The sequence below is a fragment of the Felis catus genome, chromosome A2 (assembly GCF_018350175.1).
Source record: "Felis catus isolate Fca126 chromosome A2, F.catus_Fca126_mat1.0, whole genome shotgun sequence".
In the NCBI taxonomy this organism is placed as follows: Eukaryota; Metazoa; Chordata; class Mammalia; order Carnivora; family Felidae; genus Felis; species Felis catus.
In genome coordinates, this window is record NC_058369.1 from 162999230 (window position 1) to 163023296 (window position 24067).

Sequence of the window (24067 nt, forward strand, 5' to 3'; positions counted from 1 at the left end):
CTCTCTCTCAAAAATAAATAATAAAAAACATTAAAAAAATAGTCTTGCTCCATGCCTCACATAGTCCCATAAATCCCAAAGAAAGTTATAGTCAAAATTATAGATGCTTAAAGACAAATTAAATAGGTAAAAAGATTCTAAGTACAGTATTATTCAGTATTCTAAGTACAGTAAGTGAGAATTATTTTCACTTTACACTGAATAGAAGGAAATCGAAAAAAGGAAGTTTGCCACTTGGGATATAGAGCAGAACATAATTAAATTTAGTCTTAGTGGGACTTTGTTTCCATGTCACAAACTGGCCCTCATTTAATTCAATATGTATCAACACAGAGTAAGTCGCTTCACAGCACACTGTGTGCATAAACAAAGGGAGACCACATCTTTTCTGGGCAAAATGATGTTTTCTGTTGTTTCTGTTTAATTAGCGCTGGAGAAAATGCGACAACACCTGTTTAATGACTTGAGGCCACTGTGATGGGAACAGTGGGGAGAGGAGGAGGGCCGGGACAGTGGCCAAAAGAGAGGCAAGTGTGAAGGGCAGGTCAGCAAGGAGTCCTGGGGAGTGGGTGCTGTCCTCCCCAGTAGCGCTGGGCTACTCCCATCAGGGACATGTGGGAGCCCAGGCAGGGTCTTTGGCGGCTCACAGGATGATGGCATCCATGGTCTTCTCCTTGGAGGGGGAGGGAGGTGCTGAATTCTCTCCCAGTAGCTTCTTCTCTGTCCCTTCCTCATCCTGAAAAAAACAGGGAGAAGTCAATAATTGTGGGAGAAAAGACAGGACCTTGTTAGCTTCATAGAACTTGAAATTGGGAAAGGAAAGAGGAGGTGAAGGAAAAGATACAGAGGAGGGTGAGCTAGCCAGAGATCTGGAACAGAAAGGGGCAAAGGAGGGCCTGGAGAGGCAGAGGTCAGAGGCCAACCCAGACACGGTGCTGGCACATGCTCCTCGCACAGCAAAGGGCTCAGCCATGTTCCAGAAAGCAACTGAGCCGTGCTCCCTGATGACCCTCCATGTTCCCAGAGCTTCACCAAATAGACCCATTCTTTCCCCAGTGCATCCTCGAAAACTCACCAGGGGCCGAGAGCTCTGGCCACACAAGCTTCGAAGACCCACGCTCAGGGAAGCCAAAGATACAATGACCTGCAGGACACAGACAGCCAGGAGCAGAGCACGAATTCCTAGGAACAAGTTCTAGAGATGAAAGAAGAAAAAGAGATAGTCAGGAGTCTGCTCCTCTGATTCTGCTCTTACAACCATCTTATCAACCCAGCCAGGTATCAAACTCTGTCCAACCAACTACTTCCCACAAAAACGGAGTGCATTTTCCAACTACTGGACAGCGACAGCTTTACGCCATAGTGGTCTGCAATGTGACCTTACCACACCTTATGAAGAGGCAGGTCTATTTCTCCACCCCTCGAATCTGGAACAGCCTATAATTGTTTTGAGCAATAAAATACAGTGGAGGGTGACACTATGCCTTGCAGTTTCCATTTCCTGCCTCTTAAAATATGCACAGTGAGATACTTCCTGTTGGAACCTAGTTGCCATGCCATGAGAAGCCTAAGCCCAAGCCGCATGCAGGAGCCATTGTAGGCTCTCTGGTTGATGGCCTCAGCTGGGCTCCCAGCCATGTGAGAGCCATCCTGGAGATCCAGCCCAAATGAGCTCTCAGACAACTTCATCCCCAACTGACATCCGACTACAACTGCATGAAAAAAAACCCAAGTGAAGACTGCCTGAGTCCAGCCAACCCACAGAATGTAAAAAGTAATAACAAGTTAGTTTTAAGCCACAGCATGTTGGGTGTTGTGTTATACAACAATAGATAACTGGGACAGGGGCACACCAGGAAAGCTAGAAGGGTATTCCATGGTGTCGTCTCTTCAGTGTCTCCTCTTTGCTCCTCATTCCCTTTGATTCAGGGAATTCTTATGCTATGAGGGTCTGAAATATGTCTCCAGCTAAGTTAAAACCTCCTGAACCACAGACCTAGGTCCACGCTCAAAAAGCCTACATCTTTGCCCTCCGGTGCCCTAGCTCCTTGGGAATAGAGCCTTGTGATGAATCTCTGGAAGACCGGACTCTTCTCACCATCAGTATTTGCATGTAGGTTTTACATCTATCCTCTGTCCAATGCGACTTGTGACTTCTTTGCCATGTCTCTTGGTACCCAGTGGTTGTGGCAGCAGGTTCTCGGTAATCACACACATAGTCGATGTCATAGAAGCCATCACTTTGCCAGGTTAAGCTATTCACACAAAGGACAACAGCAGCCATGGCTGTGGCGACACCAGCCAGCATGAGCAGACCTGATATGCAGCCCTAAAAGGGAGAAGTGCAGGGGCTCAGACCCTCCTTACTAAGGATAGAGCCATAAGGTCCTGGCTCCAAACTTGTCTCTTCTTCTTCACTTCCTGGCCAGAAATCCCTCCCCATCCCCCCAGTAGCAAAGATCCCAAGGTATCAGGGACCAAAGGGAAGAAGACCGAAAACTAGGGCAGAAAAACAGACATAGGAGGGGGCAGAGGACACCCAAGACTCACTGAAAGTTTTCCCCGGTGCTTCTCATAGACAATGGCCCCAGCTCCTGCTACAATAGCCTGGAAAGACAAGACACAGGAAAAGGCCTCCAGTTTACCCTCCTGAAATGACCCCTCATTTATTCCCAGGACTGCTGATTTGAAGCAGGATCCGAAGGACTGACAAAGAAAGTAAGCATATGGACACTTGTGATGGGCTCCATTACAGCTGCCCCATCCTTCCCAGCCTGGCCTTAGAGAGGGAAGTAGAGAGTAAAAGGGTTTTGCTTGTCCCTTAAGGCACCTTCCTCATAGCAAAGGGCATTTGGATCCAGGTGTTTGGTTTCTTCCCCAAATCCCTGACCCAGATCCAAAGGAACTTTCTCCTCACCCATAACCACTTGCCTCCCACTGAGCTTACAGCCCCTTCCTTACTCACCACAGACCCTGCCCAGAAGGCGCAGCCTGAGGCACACAGCTCTATCCAGGGCCCTAAGCACAGCAACACTCCAAGGGCACAGCTCACAGCCCCCAGCAATATCTGGGTCACCTGAAAGACAAGGTGAAAAGCCAGGTCCCTTTCCACCAGTCCACAGACCCCAGGAATGGCCACCCAGCTCCTACCTAGCTGTCTTTCCTCTCCTTTTCCTGTCTTGACCTCTCTGCAGCTCTGATTCTAGAAGGTTCTGGCCCCTTTACATCCATGAACCAGCAAGCATATCATGGCTCTTCACCATCCCTCTGATGTGAATTCTTATCATTACTTTTTCCTAAATATCACACTTTGTCATCCTACCTGATGATTCTCACTTTTTTCTCCTCATTGTCCCTTGGGAATCCCATCATCCCATCCAAGATGGGATGAAAGGACTCCCTTCAAGGGAAAAAAAGAGTTGTGTTGGCTGACAGCTTTCAGTGGTCAGCATTTTCAGGGTCCCCTCATCTTTCAAGCCATGGGCACACTCTTTGGGGATGGCCAACTGGCCACTGGTGAAGCAGGGCAGTGGTATGAGGGCCACTTTCATCCCACATGGCATCTGATAATGGGCAGTCCTTGCTCTGGAGCCCCGTACTGGGCTGGCAGAGACCTTATCGGGACTGCGTCATGCCCTGGTGGCTCCCTTTGCCAATCTTGCTCCCTCCTTTTTCATTTCATAGCTGTCACACTGTGGCATTGCACATTGAACTCTTGACTCAGCACCTGCTTCCTGGAGACCCAACAGTCTCTTGGACGTCAACACCTACACATCCCGGCAGCATTTCAGATCTGTCATGTCCAAGTTCCACACCTCACTTGCACCCCCAGTGTCTTATTCTCCTGACTTCCAGGACCTCACTTCCCTGGTCACCCACACTCCAAACCTCAGCATGTTCTTGGATTCCTTTCCTCCTTTGTACCCCAAGCCCACCCACTCCCAAGTAACAGAGACATCATTTACAGATAATGTCGACTCCTCTGTTTCTTTGTCATTTCTACTGTGACCCAGGCAGGTGCAGACCCTCCACCCTTCTTATCTGGACAATTTCCAGCTGTGAGGCAGCCCAGAGCCCAGGTTCCTGCTCAGAAGCCACCCACAGCCTTCCCACCACTGATGCTGATTCAGGACAACTTCTCGCCTTGTCACTCAAGGCTCTCAGCAATAGGGCCCTAGGCTGCATTTCCAGTCTGATCTGCCAGAAACCTCATTCTCTTTACTCTGACGGGACTTGCCCGATGCATACTCTCTTCTCCCTCCTTATTCCTGCCATTCTCCTGACGTGGGATTTTTTTTTCTTCCATCTTTCACCTCTGTCTACATGCACTCTTCCTCCATTCAAGGTCTGACTCAGATGCCAACTCCTGCAGGTCAATTCCCAAGGATCTCACCTGCTTTACCTTTAATTCTAGTTATGCATGTAGTGATCTGATCCCCTCTGATGGATGTTGAGCACTTTTAGTTTACAGCCTAGGGATTCTCTCTGTAATTCTCCCCAAAGTGCTTATGATATTGCCTCACATCTGCAGGCCCTCAGTTCACATGGGTTCCACTCAACTGAGCTAACAGCCCCCAGGGATTCTTCCACCTATCCCCCACCTCCAGCTGGGACAGCCCCTGCTGTACCAAAGAAGAGGCCCATCACTCTTTTCCATCTAAGTGTGTGGGGAACCTGCTAAAACTTTCTTTTCCCAAAAAAGATGGGATACAATTAGTAAGTTCTCATGAGGAGTCAACCCACTTTTTTTCCATCCTTTGGAAGGAGAGTTACCATCCTCTGCAGTACCTGCCACTCTTACCCCCAGTGCCAGCTGCCCATAGCTCATCCTGGCCTTGAAAGGGCTAGTGTCCAGAGGATGAGAAAAAAGCTCCTTCAGGGAGGCCCCAGCTTTGAACAATTGTGCCAAAGCTGATTCCTGGTAGATGTGGATGTTGATGTGAGTGGGCTGGGACAGCGTAGAGGCCACATCGACTCCATTCACAGTCACCATATTTTGGGTCATCCTTCCTGCTGGGAAGAAGATGTACGGAAGTGAGGTCTGGGAACCAAGTAAGATAAAAAGGAGTATGTCACCTGAGTGAAAGGAGAGAAAACGGTCCCTTGTCAACATCCAAAGGGTCTTTCCAGAACAAGTATCAATGTCACCGTGGCCTTAATCTGGGATGCAAATCCAAATCACCTCTAGAGTTCTTCACCACATATATTCTTGGGTCTCTCCCCAGAATTGTCTGATATGGTTTGTCTGGGTCTTGGGTTGGACAAGGAAAGGAATCTGAATTATTTACTTAGTATATATATTTACACATGACACTTCCATATGGTGAAAAAATTCAAAAGATATAAAAGGGTATACTTTTAAAACCCTCCTTCTCCTCTTGCTCTCCCACCACCTAGTTGCCTTCTAGTCAGAAACTAATATTATCATTTTCTTCTATATCCTACAATGACATTTTTTGCACACAAAAACATATAAAAATATTCTCTTCCCCCTTTGTCCACAAATGGCAGGATACTACATACACTGTCTGCACAATGATTTGTTCACAGAACTGTATTCAAAAATGATCCTTTCTCACTCATTTGTCCAGCTGCAAAGTATTCTGTTGTAGGAACGCATCATGAATTTTAAGCAGTCTTCTATTGGTAGACATTTATTTTCTCTTGCAAACAATAATTGTCTCTTACAAACCAGTGAATAATTGGTTACAAACAATTGGCAGGTAAATGGGATAAGCATTTGTCGCTTGAATAGATACTGCCCTCTATGGAGCTACCCCATGAAATTCACACTTAGGAGCAAGATGGAAGAAGGTCCACTGCCCCTCTCCATGACCAGAGGAAGGTGTCAGCAAATCTTTAAGTCTTTTTCGAATGTGTACCAGGAAAATTACATTTCATTTTAGATTTTAATTAGTTTTATGTAATATACTGCCCCCTTCCAGTGCATATCTCAGCGACATTGGACAAATTCATACATTTGTACAACCCCAACTACAATCAAGACAGAGAACATTTCTATGTTGCAAAAGGTTCTGCAATGTTCCCTGCCCAGTAAGCCTCCCAACCCCTGGCCTGAGGCAACCATTGATCTGCTTTCTGTGACTATTCCAGTATAATTTCAATCCATAATTCTCTTATTATGAATGATATTGGTCATTGTTTCCTATGTCTAAGAGCCATTTTTTTCTCTTCTTCTGTGAGCTCTCTGTTCATATCCTATGTCCTTCTCATTTTTACTGTTTTGTTTTGTGTAGGAGTTCTTTGCGTATTCAAAAAATTGCCATCTGTGATATGATTTCCAAATATTTCTTTACAATTTCACGTTTAAATGTCAATCCATCTGGGATTTATCTTGTAAGTTGGAATGTATGGGTCCAAGTTGTTGTGGGTTTTTTTTCCCCAGATGGTTAACTTCTGAAGGATAAGGTCTGTTTGAAGAATATATTTTCTTTGTCCTACTGATTCAAAATGTTCCCTTGAGCAAAAACGAAATTCTCATTGGAATTCAGGGCTATTCTAGTCTTTATACTCCACCCATTGGTGTTTCTGATGAGTCGGGTACCATTGCCACAATTTTAATTATGAGTATAGGGTTTATGGAGTGCCTGGGTGGCTCAGTCAGTTGAGTGTCTGACTCTTGATTTCGGCTCAGGTCATGATCCCAGGGTCATGGGATGGAGCCCTGTGGGCTCCGTGCTGAGCATGGAGATTGCTTGAGATTCTTTCTCTCTCCCTCTGCCCCCTTCCCTGCTCCTCTCCCTTCTCTCTCCAAAAAAAAATTAAAAATATTTTTTTAATGAGTATGGAGTAAATTTATTTTAAAAAATTAAATGAGGAGCACCTGGGTGGCTCAGTCAGTTAAGTGTCCGACTTCAGCTCAGGTCATGATCTCACAGTTTGTGGGTGTGAGCCCCACATCAGGCTGTATGCTGAACGCTTGCTCAGAGCCTGGAGCCTGCTTCAGATTCTGTGTCTCCTTCTCTCTCGGCCCCTCCTCCACTCGTGCTCTTTCCCACTCTGTCTCTCAAAAAATAAATAAATGTAAAAAATTTTTAATTAAATGAATATGGAGTAAATCTTTAAAGAGTATGGAGTAAAAATGAGGATATTTAATTGAGTTATTTCATAACCCTTCGTGTTATTTTTTTCTTTCATGGCCATTTTTGCTAGGTTACTTCTCCATATGCACTTTGGAATCAACTTGCCCACCTCCAAAAGCAACCTTCCATAGTAATTCTAATGGGCATCCTACTTCAGCATCAACGATGGAAATCATAATCATATCAGTAACAATTCTAACAACAACAATGATGGCAATCCTAAAGTCTTCCTTTTGTATTCTATGTTCTTTTCAGAACATAGTGCCATACTTGCACCTACCTGTTCTTTTTGGAGGTAAAAGGATAGGTGTTTGACAGTTCTGCAGACACACAAGGAGGTTCAGACTTATTGATAGACATACATAAGGACGTCCGGCTGGATTCCAGCCAGATCTCCCCTGGGGTCCCAGGAGCCAGCATCACAGAACAGCCCTCCTGAGCCTCCTGGGAACCACCACTTCCCCCAACACATTACAATCCCAGCTCAGCTGAGCCCCCTGCTCTACCTCTGGACCAGGCCAATCCCATGAGAACTCCCCTCCCACACCACCAGACCCCTGCTACATCAGGGCCCTCCACTTTCCAGCTTCACTCTGAAGGACTTCTCACCACCAAACCACCTGAGTCTCAGCTACTGCACTGGCAATGAAGGTAGGGTGAGGCCTGGTGAGGTGATAGAGAGCCAGGCTGCTGCAGCCAGTACATGTCCCTCCCTTCCCCAGGTCACATTCTGTCTAGGGCATCCTGCCACCCCCAAGCAGGTCCTATAGGAACTGGGAATGGGGGCAAGTAGCATCCTGTGAGATAGGATGGGGGCTTTGGGACCTGGCTTTGGAGACTCTGCAAGAGAAAAATGTCCTGTGGTGAGAGTCTCCAGGGAAGGGGCCACCTGGCCTGTGGGGGCCCTGCTCACCTGCTGTCCTCTGGGAGCCCCTGCCAGCGGGTAGGAAGGAGAAGAAGAGCAGAAGCCAGGGGTAGAGGGAGGAGGGCCTGACCTTCAGCACCGCAACTTCCCAGAAAAAGGCTGAGGCAAAGGGGCCCCTCTGGGGGGGGTCCAGTCTTAAGTAGATAACCAGGCTGGTGAAGGGTGGAGGAAAGAGACTGTGTGTATGGGAGTGCACACACATACACATACACACACACACACTCACAGCACTGGCAGATCTGTGTTCAGAAAGCACCTGCCCAGGTGGCCATGGGGGAGAGGGAAGCTTCCCAGGGTTGATCACCTCTATGGGCTGATCACCTCTATGGACTCCCAGTCCACCCACCTTGCCCCCATGCTCTCTAAGCTGGAGCCCAAGGATGTACTGGCAGCTGGAAACCCCCCACACAGGGGCCCTTCTGCCTGGGCTGTCTTCCAGAGAGGCTGCGGCTAAAATTCAGCCTGCCCCTCCTCCACCCTGCCCCTCTGGTGTTCTATCAACCTCTTTCTCCATCCGCCTGGTGCCCAGCTCCAGCTCAGCCCTCCCTGTTGGCACACTCCCTGCCGTCCCCCATCTGGAAACCCAAAGAGAGAGCAGGTGAGGCAAGCCCACAGCCAGGCAACCCTTTCCCAGGACCCCTCCCCACCGGACTCCCATCCGCCCCCTCACAAGCCTCCAAAGCCTGGTCCAGAACTTGCTGAGGATGGTGGGAGGGAGGGACCAACTGCCTGTGGAGAATGGACTCCAGGAAGGTGGCAGGAGCAGAAGGCAGGTGTGTCCCTCTTTGATACCAAGTCAGTCTGGCCTTGACCTCCACCTCCACAGGCACACAACTTGGTCCTTCCTTGTGTGTGATGTGTGTGGGAGTGGGGAGCGCAGCTTGAACAGGCCGTGCAGAGGTGAATGGCTGTTGGTAGAGAGGGAGGTGTTTAGGGGCTGAGGGGTGTCCCTGGGCCCTCTGTGGAGCACCTGCGGCAACAGAAGTTCACCTGGAAGCCGGTCACTTGGGTTCTTCCCAGGAGCCCAAGAGCTCCGGGTGGGGACCGCAATGGCACATGCAGGTTGGGAAAAGAGTCTGGAGAGGTGAGGAATACAGGGCACTGCTTGGTCCAGACCTCAAGGCCGTGGGAGGATGGGGGGACAGCAGATCGAGGGTGAAGGGGGAGGCTCCAGCGAGCTCAGCATTTGCCACAGCACCAGGAGAGTTAGGCTGTCCTGACAGGACACCTCTCAAGAAAGGGCCAGGGATGCAGCTCTGTGATCAGGGACCTCCACCAATCCCAAAGGCCAGTGAAATCTTTGGAAACATTCTGCCAATGCTCTCCCTGACACTCCCTTCCTCCTCCCTCCCAGAAAGATGTCCACGGGCATGGGGACAGTAGACAGTGATGAGGTGGCCCCTGGAGCCCTGCAGCCCACCTACATTGATGTGCACATCCACCAAGAGTCAGCTCTGGCCAAACTCCTGATAAGTGGATGCTCCTTGCTTCGTTCCCCCATCTCCAGCGACCTCTCCCAGACCAGGAGCAGGAGCCGGATACTGGTGGCCTCCTGGGTGAGTAGGGGCCCAGAGGGGTGCCCATGCTCCCCACATCAGGAAAAGAACTTTCTTTTGCTGTGCACACTCATTACCAGCCTCTCTGAATCAGATGCTGAGCCAGTTTTTTCTTATTAGAAATCAAGATCTCCTGTGCTCCATTTCTGACTTTTTTATGTACTTACTGGCCTTCTCCATAAAAGCTGTAGGCAGAGTGGGCTTTGGGCTAAAAGGGTGCAGGAGAGACATGGCCATTTAAAGTCCCACCTGGTGGAGCCCTGAGCCATCCTCTCCCCTCCTCAAGACCCAGCGTGGGCTGGCTCTCCCTCCTCTCTTCTCCCTTCTCCATTTCTCTTCCATGGGGGGTTCCAACTGTTTATACCTGGAATCCTCAAAGCTGCCTGAGACTTGGGGGCAGAGGGTTGCTCCTGGGCCCAGGCACCTGGGAATCAGCTCTTAGTTCTTCTCTTTTCCTCCAGGTGGTACAGATCGTGCTGGGGGTGTTGAGTGGGGTTCTAGGGAGTTTCCTGTACATCTTCTACTCTTCCCCCTTGTGCAACTCAGGAGCTGCCATCTGGACAGGGGCTGTGGTGAGTGCGGCAGGGGGATGGTTGACAGGCCAAGAAGGGGCAGATTCACCTCCTATCAGAGGTGATAAACCACCACCATCAGCACCAGCACCATCATCCATGGTACTATAAAATGTCAGCAATCAAAAAGTCCCTCAGTTATTCTAGGCTGAGAATGCAGATGAAAAAACAGCCAAGGAAAGTAGTGGTCTGTCCAAAGTCGACTGGCCAGCTATCCTGGTTTCCCGCCCCAGCCTTCTCCCACCAGGTGGGCCACTTCACCCCAATTCAGCAAACATCAACCAAGGCTCTAGGACATAGCTGATTTCCAGACACTTGCATTGAGATGAGGAGGAAGAACATACTAGAGAGTGTATACTCTACAAGATAAAGTCAACTCTTCATCATTTCCTCGTGCCCTGTGCGGGCCCTGTACACAGTGGGAATCCAATAGGGGTCACTGAATGACAGTGATGAATGTCAACAGATGGGTGTGTGCAACAAGGGCTTGGGGGCAGGTCATGGTAGCACTGAGGGGCCCTTTGGCATGCCCACATTCACAGAGTAATAGCAAAACACACGCATTTATTGAGAGAGGAGCCAAAAGTAATCATCCTCATCTACCCAAAGGCAAAACACTCAGATTAGTTCTAGAATTGCCAGATAGGATTCGAATCCTTCTGTCTACCATGATGTACTAGATGTCCTGTTCTATCAGCCCGGGTTGTGGGGTTGCTGAGCACCTGCTGGGACAGGTGCCTGGACTAGAGACCACCCAGAGACTCATCCTGCACTGAGAGCTTCTCCAATATTCTAGGGCATCCACCATCTGGAACTTTCACGAAGCACCATTGCTTTAAAAGGAAGGTTTTGGAGAAGGGAGGGAGGGCTCTCCAATGTCCCTAAAACAGAGGATCCTGCCACCTCAAGAGTTTGATCCTGGCCCAACCATCACCATTAGCTTACTACAGATGACAAAGCTTAGCTCAAAACTTCAGGCCCACCTGCAGTGCGCCAAGGAAGGACCAGCCCATGTCTGGCTCTGGCTGATGGGGTTACTGGCAGCTGAAAGGCTTGTACCTGCTGTGTTAGCCCTGCTCTCATCCATCTCTCCCCAGGCTGTGCTGGCTGGAGCTGTTGCCTTCATTTATGAGAAACGGGGTGGCATCTACTGGGTGAGTTTGGGGAAGGGCAGGAGTGGGGACCAGGCCCAGAAGCTGGAGGCCACCCAACCAAGCCTTCTGCTCAAACACACATAGGCTACATGGGCCTACCCCTCTCTCCCCAACTGGGTTCCCAGAGACACTGAGTCTCCAAGGTCTCTCTCTGCCTCCTCTGCTCACCAGGCCTTGCTGAGGACCCTGCTCGCCCTGGCAGCTTTCTCCACGGCCATTGCTGCTATCATCATTGGGGCTGATAATTTCTATAAAGGCTACTTTGATTTTGGAGACTTTATCTGTGATGTCTCCTCGAGCACCTGGTACAGGGGCACCCCGCCCCCCAGCACTCCGAGTCCAGAAGAAGTCAGAAGGCTGCGCCTGTGTCTCTCCTATCTGAACATGCTGAAGGTAGGGGGGCAAGAGGGAGGGGTGCAGCTGGCAGTGGGCAGGAAAGACCAAGATGGAACACAAGAGTAAGGCTGTGTTACCTGTTCTGCACCTAGCTTGACTAGTGTCACCACCAATGTGGCATTAAACAAACAAGAAATAGTTCCTGGGATTGTGGGTGTTATAGATTTGTGGAAAATACAAACACTGAAATAATAATAAATGAATTAACCTTGTGAGTGTGCAAAGTACTGCAAAGGCATTAAATGCATGTTCTCCCTTGATCCTCTCAAGCCTTGGGGCTGCTGGGGCACCAAATCGTAGCCCGAGCCCTTCACTGTCAGAACAAGGACACTGAGGTCTGATGAGAGGGGTTTCTGGCTGCTCTCTGCGTGCTGGACTCGTTTACCCCCCATGCACAGCTCCTTCCTCAGCCCCTCAAGAAGCTACAGACTTGAGGATGAAGGGGTAGAGAGAGACCCTAGGTTGGAAATGCACGACAGCACAGGGCACAGATGGCAACACTTTGGTGGTGACAGATTTGGTCCTCTGTCCCCAGGTCCTGTTCATAAGTTTTCAGGCCATGCTCTTGGGGGTTTGGGCTCTGCTGCTTCTGGCATCTCTGGTCCCCATGTGTCTGTACTGCTGGAAAAGGCTCCAATGTAAGGTGAGTCCCTAAAGTATGCTTCTGTGTTTGGGTGGAGAGACTGTCCAGAGGAGACAGAGATGGAGAGCCCATGGCTTGGGGAGGAGAAAAGAGCCCTTACAGCGAGTCCCAAGGGGCATCATGCCTGTCTTTCTACACCATTGGTGGCCCAATTCAGAGAGCCTCACTCCTTGATCAAGTGGTCCCCACGATAAGGACCCCAGGAAGGCAGAGAAGTCCACATCCATGGTGAGATTCTAGGGATCTTTGCGTCAGGTACCAGGAAGCTAGTGTTGGATCTGGTTGGCTCCAGAACTAAGCTGCCCTGGAGGAAAGGATTTGCACCTTCTCTCCCTGGGCTATCTTGCCCCTCTGCCTCCCTTAGGAAACAGACCAGAAGAAACTGCTTCATGTGAGTGAAATCTAGCCTTGCTTTTCCTGAGTGTTCAAGCCTGGACTCTTTCTGGACTGCATGTTCCTGCCTCTGGCTCCTGGGAGAAGGGCAAGACTGGGGAAAAGAGATTCTGCAGCAGCTCCAGCTATCCTGCCCCCACTGCCGTGCCCACTGCCTTGCCCCACTGATCGTGACAGAAGCTCTTCCAGCCGACTCACCTTCACCATCCTGCTCTGCTTCCCGTCCCTCCTGAGCAGTGATGCTAATAAATGTCCTGCCGTTGCTCCCAGCTTCTTGCACAATTCTTCCAGGGAATTTCTCTTGGCTGGGAGAGGTGGAGGAGAATGAGCTGATGCAAACCTAAGATGCTCCTCCCTGTCCCAACTTTCCATCTGGGTCTGGAGTCACTGGCCATGAAGGTAGCCTCTCTTTGAGGATGGTTCTGGAACTGTACATCCAAGTGCCTGTGTACAAAGGATGAGGCAAGCGGAGGCCCTGAGCCCTGCTCCCTACGATTCAGATTTAACAGACTGAATGCTGGGCAAACTGAGAATTAGTTTTGTTTTTTGGGGGAGGGAGGGGTTGTTGTTTTTTGGTTTTTTGGCTGTTTGGAAAAAGTGAGAAACAGAAGATGTAATCATTTTGGAAATTATTTTCTTTTAAAGACAGTTGAGGAAATAGAAACCCTGAATAGTTGCCCCATGAAAAAAATACCTAGAACTTCTGGAAACTATATGAATCATATATTTTTAAATTCATGGCTAACTTGAATAGGCTACAATAGAAGTAGGAGCATGAATTCAGAGAGCTGAGTCTTGATATTATGATCTGCCTGTCTGGGACTTCTATGAGCACCCACACATTCAGTGCTGCCTTGGAAGGATCCATAGAACTTGGCACAAGGTTGTACTCATGGCTGTATTTATTACAGCAAAAGGGTCCACAGCAGTATCAACCAGGGACAAAAGTGTATCAGATAGACTCGGGAGGAGTCTGGGTTCAGGCTTCTGATATCCTCCTACCAGTAAGGGAGGGACAATAACACAGTTCAAAGGTGGGGGAAGGATAATCAAGTATCCCCCAAACTTGGAAGGCACTTTGAGACTGGAAAATGAAGGAGGCACTCCATAGCATTTTCACAGGGTTTTATTCAGGCTAACATACTCGCGGGGGGTCCACGACAGCTGCAAAGTTACTCTCCACAAAGTCCAGACCTCAGTCCACAGATTCTGTCATGAGATCAAAGTGTTCACATGCACCTCAGATGGTTTACATGCTCCTAATCGACAGATACCCTTTTATTAGGTCTTGAGGCACCACCCGGGCATCAGGAAAGGGAAAAACTATGTTATCTCTAACAGATGTATGGGGGGCCAAAACAAGCCTCCTCCATCCCGACATTGGCTGGCATTTCTGATCTAGCAAACATGAACAAGATGGGGGACCAAAGATGGAGTCACTATTATCAGCACTCCTACAAACACATATGCAGTGTTTCTGCTCAGAGAAGCCCACTGAAGTCTCAGAGCCCAGGGTTTTTACTGGAGGCTGTTCACGTAGACAGTCTCTCCACTTGCACAATGACCACAGTTCAAGGCTCTCAGAAAAAAAGCAGGTGTCCACCTCAAATCACATTGTACAGTCCAGGAAAGTTGATACAATGCAATTCAGTGCTTCCAGCACACAAAACAACCTTATCAGTATAAGAACATTCCAAAAACCAAATTCGGAGAAGGCAGCCCAGAGCTAGTCCTTCGAACAAGGCCTTGCAAGGAGCAGCCTCTATGTTAATGTTTCCTGCTCACTGCTGTGGAGGCATCTATCAAACTCTGTAACCCAAAACTGCAATTCATAACCATGCTAAAAGCAGCCATCAAATCCTAGAGTCACTTAAATTGGGGAGTCAAAGTGAAGAATCCTGTATATAAATCTGCAATTTCAGGGAACAACTAGGGGGAAAATCCACCCTATCAAAGTATGTGACGAGCAAACTCTTGGTGAAAGAAGTGACTGGAGACCCATGAAAGCAAATCTACTCTAATATAGACTTGGGGCTTGAATTCCTACTGCTTGGGTGATCTGAGACCCTGAGAAAAGAATTCAAAGTCCTCAAGATGGTAGTGACCTTAGACACCTGTTAGAAACCAATTGCAAATTCTGTCAGGAGAAATTCACCTACATCCTTGGACCTCTAAGAATTCCTAAAAACACTGTTTCATGGAGAGAAAGAAAGAAAGAAAGAAAGAAAGAAAGAAAGAAAGAAGAAAGAGAGGAAGGAAGGAAGAAGAAAGGAAGAGAAAAGAAAAAAGAAACTGAAATTCAGCATAAATTTACAAACATCAAATCAGGAACACAAATCCTTCAGTCATTGCTATTTTCCTATCTAAAAATAGCATGCTTAATATGTTTAAAGAAATTTTAAAAAGGAATTAAAGTATTGGCAAAAATAAGAGCTTGGCAAAAATTATTAGATTTTTTAACCCCAAAGACAACCTCTAGAAATGAAAATTATAGTCATTAGAATAAAAACCCTAGTAAACAAATTAGACATAGCTGCAGAGAGAAATACTAAGCTAGAAGATTGGTCTAAAGGATTTATCTGAAATGCAGCTCAGACAGAAAAAAAAATGGAAAATAGAGAACTACTTAAGAGATATTTAGATTTGATGTATGGACAGAATTCCAAGAGGAAGAAATAGAGAGAAAGAAAGAGAAAAGTAAATAGAGAGAAAATCAGACATAAAGGCTGAGGAATTTTCTGAATTAAGAAAACACAAGAGGGACACCTAGGTGGCTCAGTCACTAAAGCATCCAACTTCCGCTCAGGTCATGATCTCACAGTTTGTGAGTTCAAGCCCCGTGTCAGGCTCTGTGCTGACAGCTCAGAGCCTGGAGCCTGCTTCAGATTCTGTGTCTCCCTGTCTCTCTGCCCCTCCCCCGACTCGCGCTCTGTTTCTCTCTCAAAAATAAAAACATTAAAAAAATTTTTAAACAATTACACATTTTATATATAATACAAATATTTTGTTATATAAGAATTAAATTGCTCTGGCTCTGTTAAAATCAGACTTTAAGGCAGAGAGCATTCTACAGAAGAAAAGGCCACTATGGTCAATTCAGCAGAACTTGTTCCTTCTCCCATTTTATTCATTCTCTCCCAGAAGCAGGAACCTGTACTTCCAGCTGGAAGAGCTGTCTTATAACGAGGAGGGCACCATCCACAGGCTGGAGACGGTGCAAAGGAAGACCCAAGGAGCCTGTGCTTTCCACAGCATGATTGCATGTGCCAAACCAGCCTTGGATTGCTTACCTTTTAATATCTGTCTAAGAAAAAAATTATTTCCTTACTGATTAAAAAAAAGAGAAAATAACTTCTTAAAGAAACCATTTACAATAACAAGGAAACTGTAAGTTACCTAAGATCAAATCTATATATTCAAGACATTAATAAAATTAATGGAAACTGTTTATGAATACTTAAATAAATATAAATTCATACACCATGTCAACAGAAGGGAGGACTCCGTTCTGTAAAGATGGCATCTTGCTCCAAATTGACTCATTAATTCAATGAAATTCCAATCAAAAACTCAACAGCCTTTCTTAGTTCTTGCTTAGCCAATTCTCAAATTGATACAGATCAAAAGACCAAGAACAGGGACGTATGGTGGCTCAGTTGGTTAAGTGTCTGACTGTTGGTTTCAGCTACGTCATGATCTCACAGTTCATGAGATAGAGCCCTGAGTTGGGTGCTGCGCTGAGCATAGAGCCTGCTTGGGATTCTCTCTTTCCCTCTCTCTCTATCCCTCCCCTGCTCGTGCATGTGTGGAAGTGCACGTGCTCCATCTCAAAATAAATAAATAAGCTTAAAAAAAAAAAAGACTGGGGCGCCTGGGTGGCGCAGTCGGTTAAGCGTCCGACTTCAGCCAGGTCACGATCTCGCGGTCCGTGAGTTCGAGCCCCGCGTCGGGCTCTGGGCTGATGGCTCAGAGCCTGGAGCCTGTTTCTGATTCTGTGTCTCCCTCTCTCTCTGCCCCTCGCCCATTCATGCTCTGTCTCTCTCTGTCCCAAAAATAAATAAACGTTGAAAAAAAAAAAAAAAAGACCAAGATGAGCAGACAATCTCACTGTCCCATGAAACTCAAATAAGGAGTTGGACCAGGGGCGCCTGGGTGGCTCAGTTGGTTAAGCATCCGATTTTGCTCAGGTCATGATCTCATGGTTTGTGAGTTGGAGCCCCACATCGAGCTCTGTGCTGACAGCTCAGAGCCTGGAGCCTGCTTTGAATTCTGTGTGTGTGTGTGTGTGTGTGTGTGTCTGCCCCTCCCTCTCCCTCTCTCTCAAAACTAAATAAGCATTTAAAAAAAGGGGGGGTGGGGAGTTGGACCAGGTAGGCATTCAGACCAGACAGCTCCCTGGCTGGCAGAGTCAAACCAGAGACAACAGGGAGAATAATGCAGGAATGGACAAGTTTTGGGTCAGAAGTAAGAAGACCTGAGCACAAATCCCAGCACTGCCACTTACTAGCTCCTCAACATTGAGTCAGTTACAATTACCTCCTGAGCAATATAGTCTTTTCACTTTTAAAATGAGGACAATTGCAGGGCACCTGGGTGGCTCAGTTAAGCATCCAACTTCAGCTCAGGTCATGATCTCATGGTTTGTGAGTTTGAACCCCACGTCAGGCTTTGTGCTGACAGCTTGCTCAGAGCCTGGAGCCTGCTCCAGATTCTGTCTCCCATTCTCTCTGCCCCTCCTCTGCTTGCACTCTGTCTCTGTCTCTCTCAAAACTAAATAAACATTAAATTTTTTTTAATGGGGACAATTGGGGGCACGTGGGTGGCTCAGTCAGTTGAGGGTCTGACTTCGGCTCAGGTCATGATCTCATAGTTTTGTGAGTTTGAGCCCCGCATCTAGCTCACTGCTGACAGTGCAGAGCCTGCTTCATATCTTCTGTCCTGCCCCTCTCTCTGCCCCTTCCCCGCTTGCGGTCTCTCTGTCTCTCTCAAAAATAACTAAATCTTTAAAAATTAAAAAATAAAGTAAAACAGAGGCAATTGTACCTAAAACCCGTGGTTAATGTAAGGATTGAGTGATAAATATAAATATAACACTGTCTAAAAAATTGGACATCCCACAGTACAAATTTGTCGAAGCAATGTGGATTACTAGAGACAAAATTGGGGAGAACAGAAAGTACTCACCAATCCCCAAATCCTCTCTCCTCCTTCCCTCAAAGGAGGTAAACTAACATCCCCAAATGGAAATACTATCCCCTCCTTTGAACTTCTAGATTTGCATTAGGGAGACCAGAGCTAAGCCATCAGTGGACCTGAACTGTGCAGGCACAGTAGAAGGTGTGGTCTGCTGTGCCTAGAAATAGCAATGGGGTGCCCTTCCTCAGAGATTAGTATTGTTCTCCAGTTTTCATTTTTCCTTTATTCCTTATAATAGGCCCCCTGGGTGTTAACTGGGCACATAACTTCTCAGAATGCAGACTAGATTTCTCAATCTCTTTTCCAGCAAAGTATGATCAAGTCACTCAATTCTAGGCAATGAGATTTAGGAGAAAGTAGTAGTGCAGTTCCCTGCAGCACCCGTTGAGGGGTTGTGTCCTCTTCCCACTGTGCCCTCTTTCATGATGTTTGGAATGCAGGTGTGATAGCTGGGTCCAGAGCAAGCCTTCTTAGACCAGAAGGTGATTTGGCACTGGAGTCCATTCACTGGAGAACAACAGGACAGAAAAAGTGTAACCCATAGTACAACATACTCAATCCTGGGCTGCTCACCTAAGTGTTTATGTGAGAAAGAAACTTGGGTTATTTTACATATTCTGTCACTTACAGCCAGATGTTACTCTAATTAATACAATTCCTCTCAAAAGAGTGAGAGCTAAGCCTGTCTAGTCAGCATATTGTGGATAAAATCCTTCATCTAAAGAATGAGTATGTTGGGCACGTGGGTGGCTCAGTAGTTCAACATCCAACCTTTGATTTGGACTCAAGTCATAATCTGACCACAGTTCATGAATTCGAGCCCTGTGTCAGACAGGCTCTGTTCGAACAAAGCAGAGCCTGCTTCTGATTCTCTGTCTCACTCTCTCTGTCCCTCCCCCCACCTTTCAAAATAAATAAATAAACATAAAAAAAAAAAAAAAAGACTGAGTATCTCCCAGAGCAGAAGCTGGAAAGCACAACTTGATTATAGCTAATTGAAAGCTGATTATATATCTTTTTTTTTAAGTTTATTTATTTTGAGAGAGACAGACAGACAGAGCACAAGTGGGGAAAGAACAGAAAGAGACAGGGAGAGAGAGAATTCCAAGCAGGCTCCATGCTGTCACCACAGAGCTCATGAACTGTGAGATCACAACCTGAGCTGAGATCAAGAGTCTGACAATTAACCGACTGAGGCACCCAGGTGCCCCTGGTTATATATATTTAAAGAAGCATTGTTTGGGCCTACGTGGATAACATGAGTCATAGAAGAAAAGTGGAGTATGATCAACCAGCATCAGACCAAAGACTGAAATGGTCAGGTTCTTATTTTACTTGAATTGTCTGGATCCTGTGCATGTCCCCTTAGTATCCTACCACCTGGGTATGCCAAGGATGGTCCTATCACCCCCTAAAGAAGGGCTCTGCTTTGCTCTGTCCAAGCCCAGTGAGTGGGAGGTGAGCTATGGTGACCCACTGACCATATTCCTTCTGGCCCATAATACAGCCCTGGCAGCAGCCTCAGATCTGGTGACTTCTACATTTCCCTAGACTTGCTCCTAACTCTGTACCGACTTCTGTCAGAAAGGGTTCCCATGACTTGCTGGAGGGCAATCCAGTCTCTGATCTTCATGCAGGGATGGCCGTCTTGACCATTCCTGACACACCCAGCTTCGTACTTGCCCCTCAGTACTTCAAAATAAAAGAATGTGTTATTTATACCTACATATCTCAAAACTAAAAAGGAAAGCAGGGAGATGGATGAGAGGAAAACCAGGGTAGGGGAATCAGGAATGGGGAGGGGGAAAGTGTGTCTAAGAGAATTGCATAGAGGTCTGCAGTAGTGGTCATAGTTTCTTCTTAACCTAGGTGGTAGACGCATTATGATTATGATTACAAAAATTGCACATAAACATTTTCTTCCCCCTTCTGTTTGAATGATATAATCACAATAAAAAGTACATATCAGGACTTCCTTTGCTTGAGTTAATTTCAAAACAATATGAAATAATGACTAGTGCAAAAGTCATTCATCAAATCTATTGATGTAAAACCTATCAGCAAAAATTGAATGGACCTTTGTTCTTCAGGATGCCCAACTCGGAAAAGTATCAAAACCTGTAGGAACAATGAGAGACAGCTGCCTGCTCAAGAGTGATGAGTCCTTAGGAATGATGAGGGTGACAGGCCAACTGTGGTCCCAAAAAAACCACTCTTTTTGTCAGGGTCCATGCAAAAAATGGACAGCACACTCGAAGTGGATCATTTGAGAAGTGTTTGATAAAGGGGCTATGTACAAGGGTGCCAGCAAACTGTAGGGAACTGTATGTGATCATGCCCTACTGGGGTCCTTAACCTAGGGGGATCAGGGAGGGTATCATTACTTCTCGGCCCAAAAGATGAGGAAAGGAAGCAATTGCTGTGTTTCAGCCAGACACCGAGAAAGTTGACAGGGATGGTGCTTGATTTGAGCTGTCCCCTTCCAAAAGAGACACAGCCAGCCTGAGATGAACTTTCAGGGAGGAATCCTGGCAAGTAAATACCCAAAGTACCCCCCTCCGATCTCTTGCTAGTGTTTCCTATTGGCCAAACCCAGTGGGAAGTCATAGAACACGAGAGCTTACTGATGTGATCGATATGAGACTCTCCTTTGGGGCACACAGAAGGCTAGAGAAAGGTGGAAAGACTATCTGGAGAGGTAAATGAAAGCTATCCAGAAGAATGACTTTTGCTTGTGTGAATAAATATGGTTGAAAACTTCTCAAATTTGGTGAAAGCCATAAACCTCAAGATTCGGGGAGCTCAGTGAACCCTACACAGAACAAATTCCAAGAAGCACAAGCACAGACATATCAGGATCAAACTGCTAAAAACTAAAGACAAAGGAAAAATCTTGAAAACCACCCAACAAAAGTGACCCATTACCTACAAAGAAGAGTGATCCAAATTTCTGTGGTTTCTCATCAGAAACCATGATGGCCAGAGGAAGTGGCACAATATTTTTTGTAATTGTTGAGTACAGGCACAATGTGGAACAGAAACTGTGACTAAACAAGGTGTAGTGCAAGGGAGTTTTGGGGGTGATGGTGCTATTCTTTATCCTGATCATGGTGTTGATTACATGAATCTATGCATGCATTAAAACTCACAGAACTGTTCACAGGGAAAAAAAGTCAGTTTTACTATAATAATAATGAGATAAATTTGAGGTAATTTGCCTATCTCTATCTCAAAGTCTCAGAGTCATTTCCAGATGTATATCTTCATTTTCCCCATCAAAACCGATACCTCAAGGGGCGTCTGGGTGGCTCAGTTGGTTGAGCATCTGACTCTTGATCTTGGATCATGTCCGATTTCATAGTTTGTGAGTTTGACCCTGCACTGGGCACTGTACTGACAGTGCAGAGCCTGCTTGGGAGTTTCTCTCTCTCCCTCTCTTCCCCTCCCCTGCTTGTGCTCTCTCTCTCTCTCTCTCTCTCTGTCCCTCTCTCTCTCTCTCTCTCAAAATTAAAATAAAATAATAAAATAAAATAATAAAATAAAATAAAATAAAAACCAAATACCTCAAAACTGATCTTAGCTGTATTTTCAAATAAACAAATTGCTTTTGGGTTTGGTTTTGTTTTAAACAAAAAGCAGGGATGACGTGACTTCTGATTTCCTGCAGAAGAGAAATCCAAAGATCCCGGGACTCTGTGAGGCTGTTGGGGCAGAAGAGGGGGGAGTGGGGGGAGGGCTGAGGAAGAGCCGTGGAGGTGACTTGTAAACGGGCCAGGTTTTTCTCAGAGACTCAGATCTGCCAGAGGCAATAAACAAAGGAGGTTGCCAGATTCTGACAGTAAAAGACTTCTGTGCAGGAGGGCAAACTGAGTTGACATTCGTTTATCTGAATAAAGAATGGAAAGAATTTACATTCAGCCAAGCCATAAAAGGACTGATTCAGAAACACTATGGAAGAGAAATTCATACCATCTTTAGCTTGAGGAAGAAAGCAATTCACCAGGGCCTTTATTTCAACTTTGCAGTTGGTTCTTATGACGGTATGCTTTTCAAACTTAATGACTGAGTTCAAAAACAGAACTAAAACAAGATTCAATTTAAATTCAAATCCCCGAAACAGAAATCCCCCTTACAAGCCACACAGATGTGATTAACCTCGCCACCTAGTGGCTACTAAAAGTTTTGTTCAGAAGAAACTAGAAGAGTAAAAAGTAACTTTTTTTCACACAATTCTTTGAAAACTAGGAATGCACTTTTGAACAAATATCTACTAATATCTCCATGTGGCAGGCACTGTGGGTAGTGGAAGTGAAACTAAACAGGTTGGACAGTTCCCTGCCTTGCCCAACCCTGGTGACACTGAGGAATAAGATCCAATAAATCATGACATTTTCCCCCTCCTCTATCAGGCATGTCCTTAGGCCACCTGTTCCTCGTGAGCCAATTGGTCAGAATCATGTTACTACATTCCCAATACTCCAGATATAGAGGGGGAGGGGTGCTTCCTACTGCTCTACTGTCTCCAGCCAGTTTTTTCCCTGTCCCACCTCATCTGCTCCAGGGACACAATTCAGGAACCAGATATCCCAGTTCTGAGTTGGACTCACCCTGTCACAGCCCACCCCGCCTGAGCATCCACGGAGATGTTAGCTCAGTCCTGCCCCAAGTGGCACACAGGTCGGCTCATTGAGAAGACCTTCCACACTCATAAGAATGGTGGGGGAGCAGCCTTCTGGAAAGTTCTTCTTGGAAAATTGGGATCCATGGTAGAAGAACCCCAGGAGTGGTCTCTCTCCTCCACCCAACCCAGCCAAGTCTTAGGTGTCAAAGGAATCTGTCTACCCCACAGTGGAAGCATTGTGACCCAGGCCCCAGAACAGAACGTCCTGGGAACACAGCTCCAAGCCCCCACAGTCTGGTCACCTTCAGCACGAAAGACAAGAAGGGTTTCTGAAACAGGACATCAAAAGTATTAGCCATGTAGAGGAAAAACTGAAAATCCAACTACATTAAAATTAGAAACTTCTGACCCTCAAAAAATAAATGAAGAAAACAAAAAGATTAGCCATATAGTGTGATAAAATATTTATCAATACATATAATTAACAAAGGTCCAGTATCCAGAATGTGTTCAGTTGAACCATATGAAACCACCTGTTTTGTAAGTCAAAAATGGTCAAATACTAGAGATTTCGTATGGTTTAACCCAACATAAAGAATTCTTCCCTCTCTCTCTTTCTGTCCTCCTCTCGCTCTAAATACATAAATAAATTCAAAAAGTGGGGGGTGGGAATCTGGGTGGCTCGGTCAGTTAAGTGTCCAACTCTTGATATTGGCTCAGGTCATGATCTCACGGTTTGTGAGTTCGAGCCCCGCATCGGGCTCTGCCCTGACAGTGAGGAGCCTGCTTGGGATTCTCTCTCCCTCTTGACCCCTTCCCCCCCACACACATACAAAAAAACTTTAAAAAAAAAGAATTCTTACAAATCATAAGGCAGACAACCCAATTTGAAAAATGATCAAAGATTTGAGCAGACACACTACATAAGAGGAAATCCAAATGATGAATAAGCTTACAAAATGTGCTCAACTGGGGCGCCTGGGTGGCTCAGTCAGTTAAGTGTCCAACTTCAGCTCAGGTCATGATCTCACAGTTCATGGGTTCAAGACCTGCATCAGGCTCTGTGCTGATAGCTCAGAGCCTGGAGCCTGCTTTGGATTCTGTGTCTCCCTCTCTGCTCCTCCCCTGCTCACACGCTGTGTTTCTCTCAAAAATAAATAAACATTTTTTTAAATCTTTTAACAAAAACAAAAGCAAAATGTGCTCAACTTTATCAATATTCAGGGTGAGGTAAATTAAAGCCACAATAACATAACTTAAAATAATCATCCATATTGGGCAAAAATATTAAAGTCTGACAATATTGGTGAGGATGTGTGGGGCAATAAACAGTTTCCCACACCGCTGGCAGGAAAGTAAACTGGCACCAACTACCATGAAAAACATGCATGAACTAGAAAAATTGAGATACATGGCTTATGGGACCACCACTGCATTCTGAGGCATACACTCAGGTACACATATTCACCAGCACCAGACATTTATAGAAACATTGTTCGTAACATTCC

At 46.4% G+C, this 24067-nt stretch overlaps 2 protein-coding genes across 11 annotated transcripts; one reads left to right on the plus strand and one right to left on the minus strand.

The window, feature by feature from the left end:
• Nucleotides 1-398: 398 nt before the first annotated feature.
• TMEM176B (transmembrane protein 176B) lies at nt 399-22761 on the minus strand. Of its 8 annotated transcripts, none has more exons than XM_023250725.2 (9): nt 22546-22760; nt 12941-13047; nt 8017-8180; nt 4802-5010; nt 2966-3076; nt 2551-2607; nt 2099-2329; nt 1076-1195; nt 399-736 (listed from the first exon to the last, which is right to left on the minus strand). In XM_023250725.2, the coding sequence occupies exons 4-9, from the start codon at nt 5003-5005 to the stop codon at nt 644-646; spliced, it is 816 nt and encodes a 271-aa protein (XP_023106493.2). In that variant the 5' UTR covers nt 5006-5010; nt 8017-8180; nt 12941-13047; nt 22546-22760; the 3' UTR covers nt 399-643. The 8 variants fall into 8 exon arrangements, with proteins under 8 accessions (XP_023106493.2, XP_011278945.3, XP_003983264.4 ...); XM_011280643.4 differs by having other exon boundaries at nt 4802-5013; XM_003983215.6 differs by having other exon boundaries at nt 4802-5013; nt 12941-13186.
• On the plus strand, nt 8502-13011 carry TMEM176A (transmembrane protein 176A). 3 transcript variants are annotated; one of them, XM_006929500.5, is made up of 7 exons: nt 8502-8626; nt 9383-9584; nt 10046-10156; nt 11254-11310; nt 11482-11703; nt 12242-12349; nt 12714-13011. In XM_006929500.5, the coding sequence occupies exons 2-7, from the start codon at nt 9387-9389 to the stop codon at nt 12753-12755; spliced, it is 738 nt and encodes a 245-aa protein (XP_006929562.2). In that variant the 5' UTR covers nt 8502-8626; nt 9383-9386; the 3' UTR covers nt 12756-13011. The 3 variants fall into 3 exon arrangements, with proteins under 3 accessions (XP_006929562.2, XP_019681567.2, XP_019681566.2); XM_019826007.3 differs by having other exon boundaries at nt 8503-8626; nt 9387-9584; XM_019826008.3 differs by lacking the exon at nt 10046-10156.
• Nucleotides 22762-24067: the final 1306 nt, after the last annotated feature.

What these genes read in the sequence shown, in the direction of transcription:
- TMEM176A (XM_006929500.5), top strand. Translation starts at nt 9,387, where the DNA reads ATGTCCACGGGCATGGGGACAGTAGACAGTGATGAGGTGGCCCCTGGA. An exon ending in CCATCTGGACAGGGGCTGTG is followed by an intron (nt 10,157 to 11,253) that starts GTGAGTGCGGCA and finishes ATCTCTCCCCAG; the next exon opens with GCTGTGCTGGCTGGAGCTGT. An exon ending in GGAAAAGGCTCCAATGTAAG is followed by an intron (nt 12,350 to 12,713) that starts GTGAGTCCCTAA and finishes TGCCTCCCTTAG; the next exon opens with GAAACAGACCAGAAGAAACT.
- TMEM176B (XM_023250726.2), bottom strand. Translation starts at nt 5,005, where the DNA reads ATGACCCAAAATATGGTGACTGTGAATGGAGTCGATGTGGCCTCTACG. An exon ending in ATGGGCAGCTGGCACTGGGG is followed by an intron (nt 3,077 to 4,801) that starts GTAAGAGTGGCA and finishes CTTGTCTTTCAG; the next exon opens with GTGACCCAGATATTGCTGGG. An exon ending in AGCACCGGGGAAAACTTTCA is followed by an intron (nt 2,330 to 2,550) that starts GTGAGTCTTGGG and finishes TCTCCCTTTTAG; the next exon opens with GGCTGCATATCAGGTCTGCT.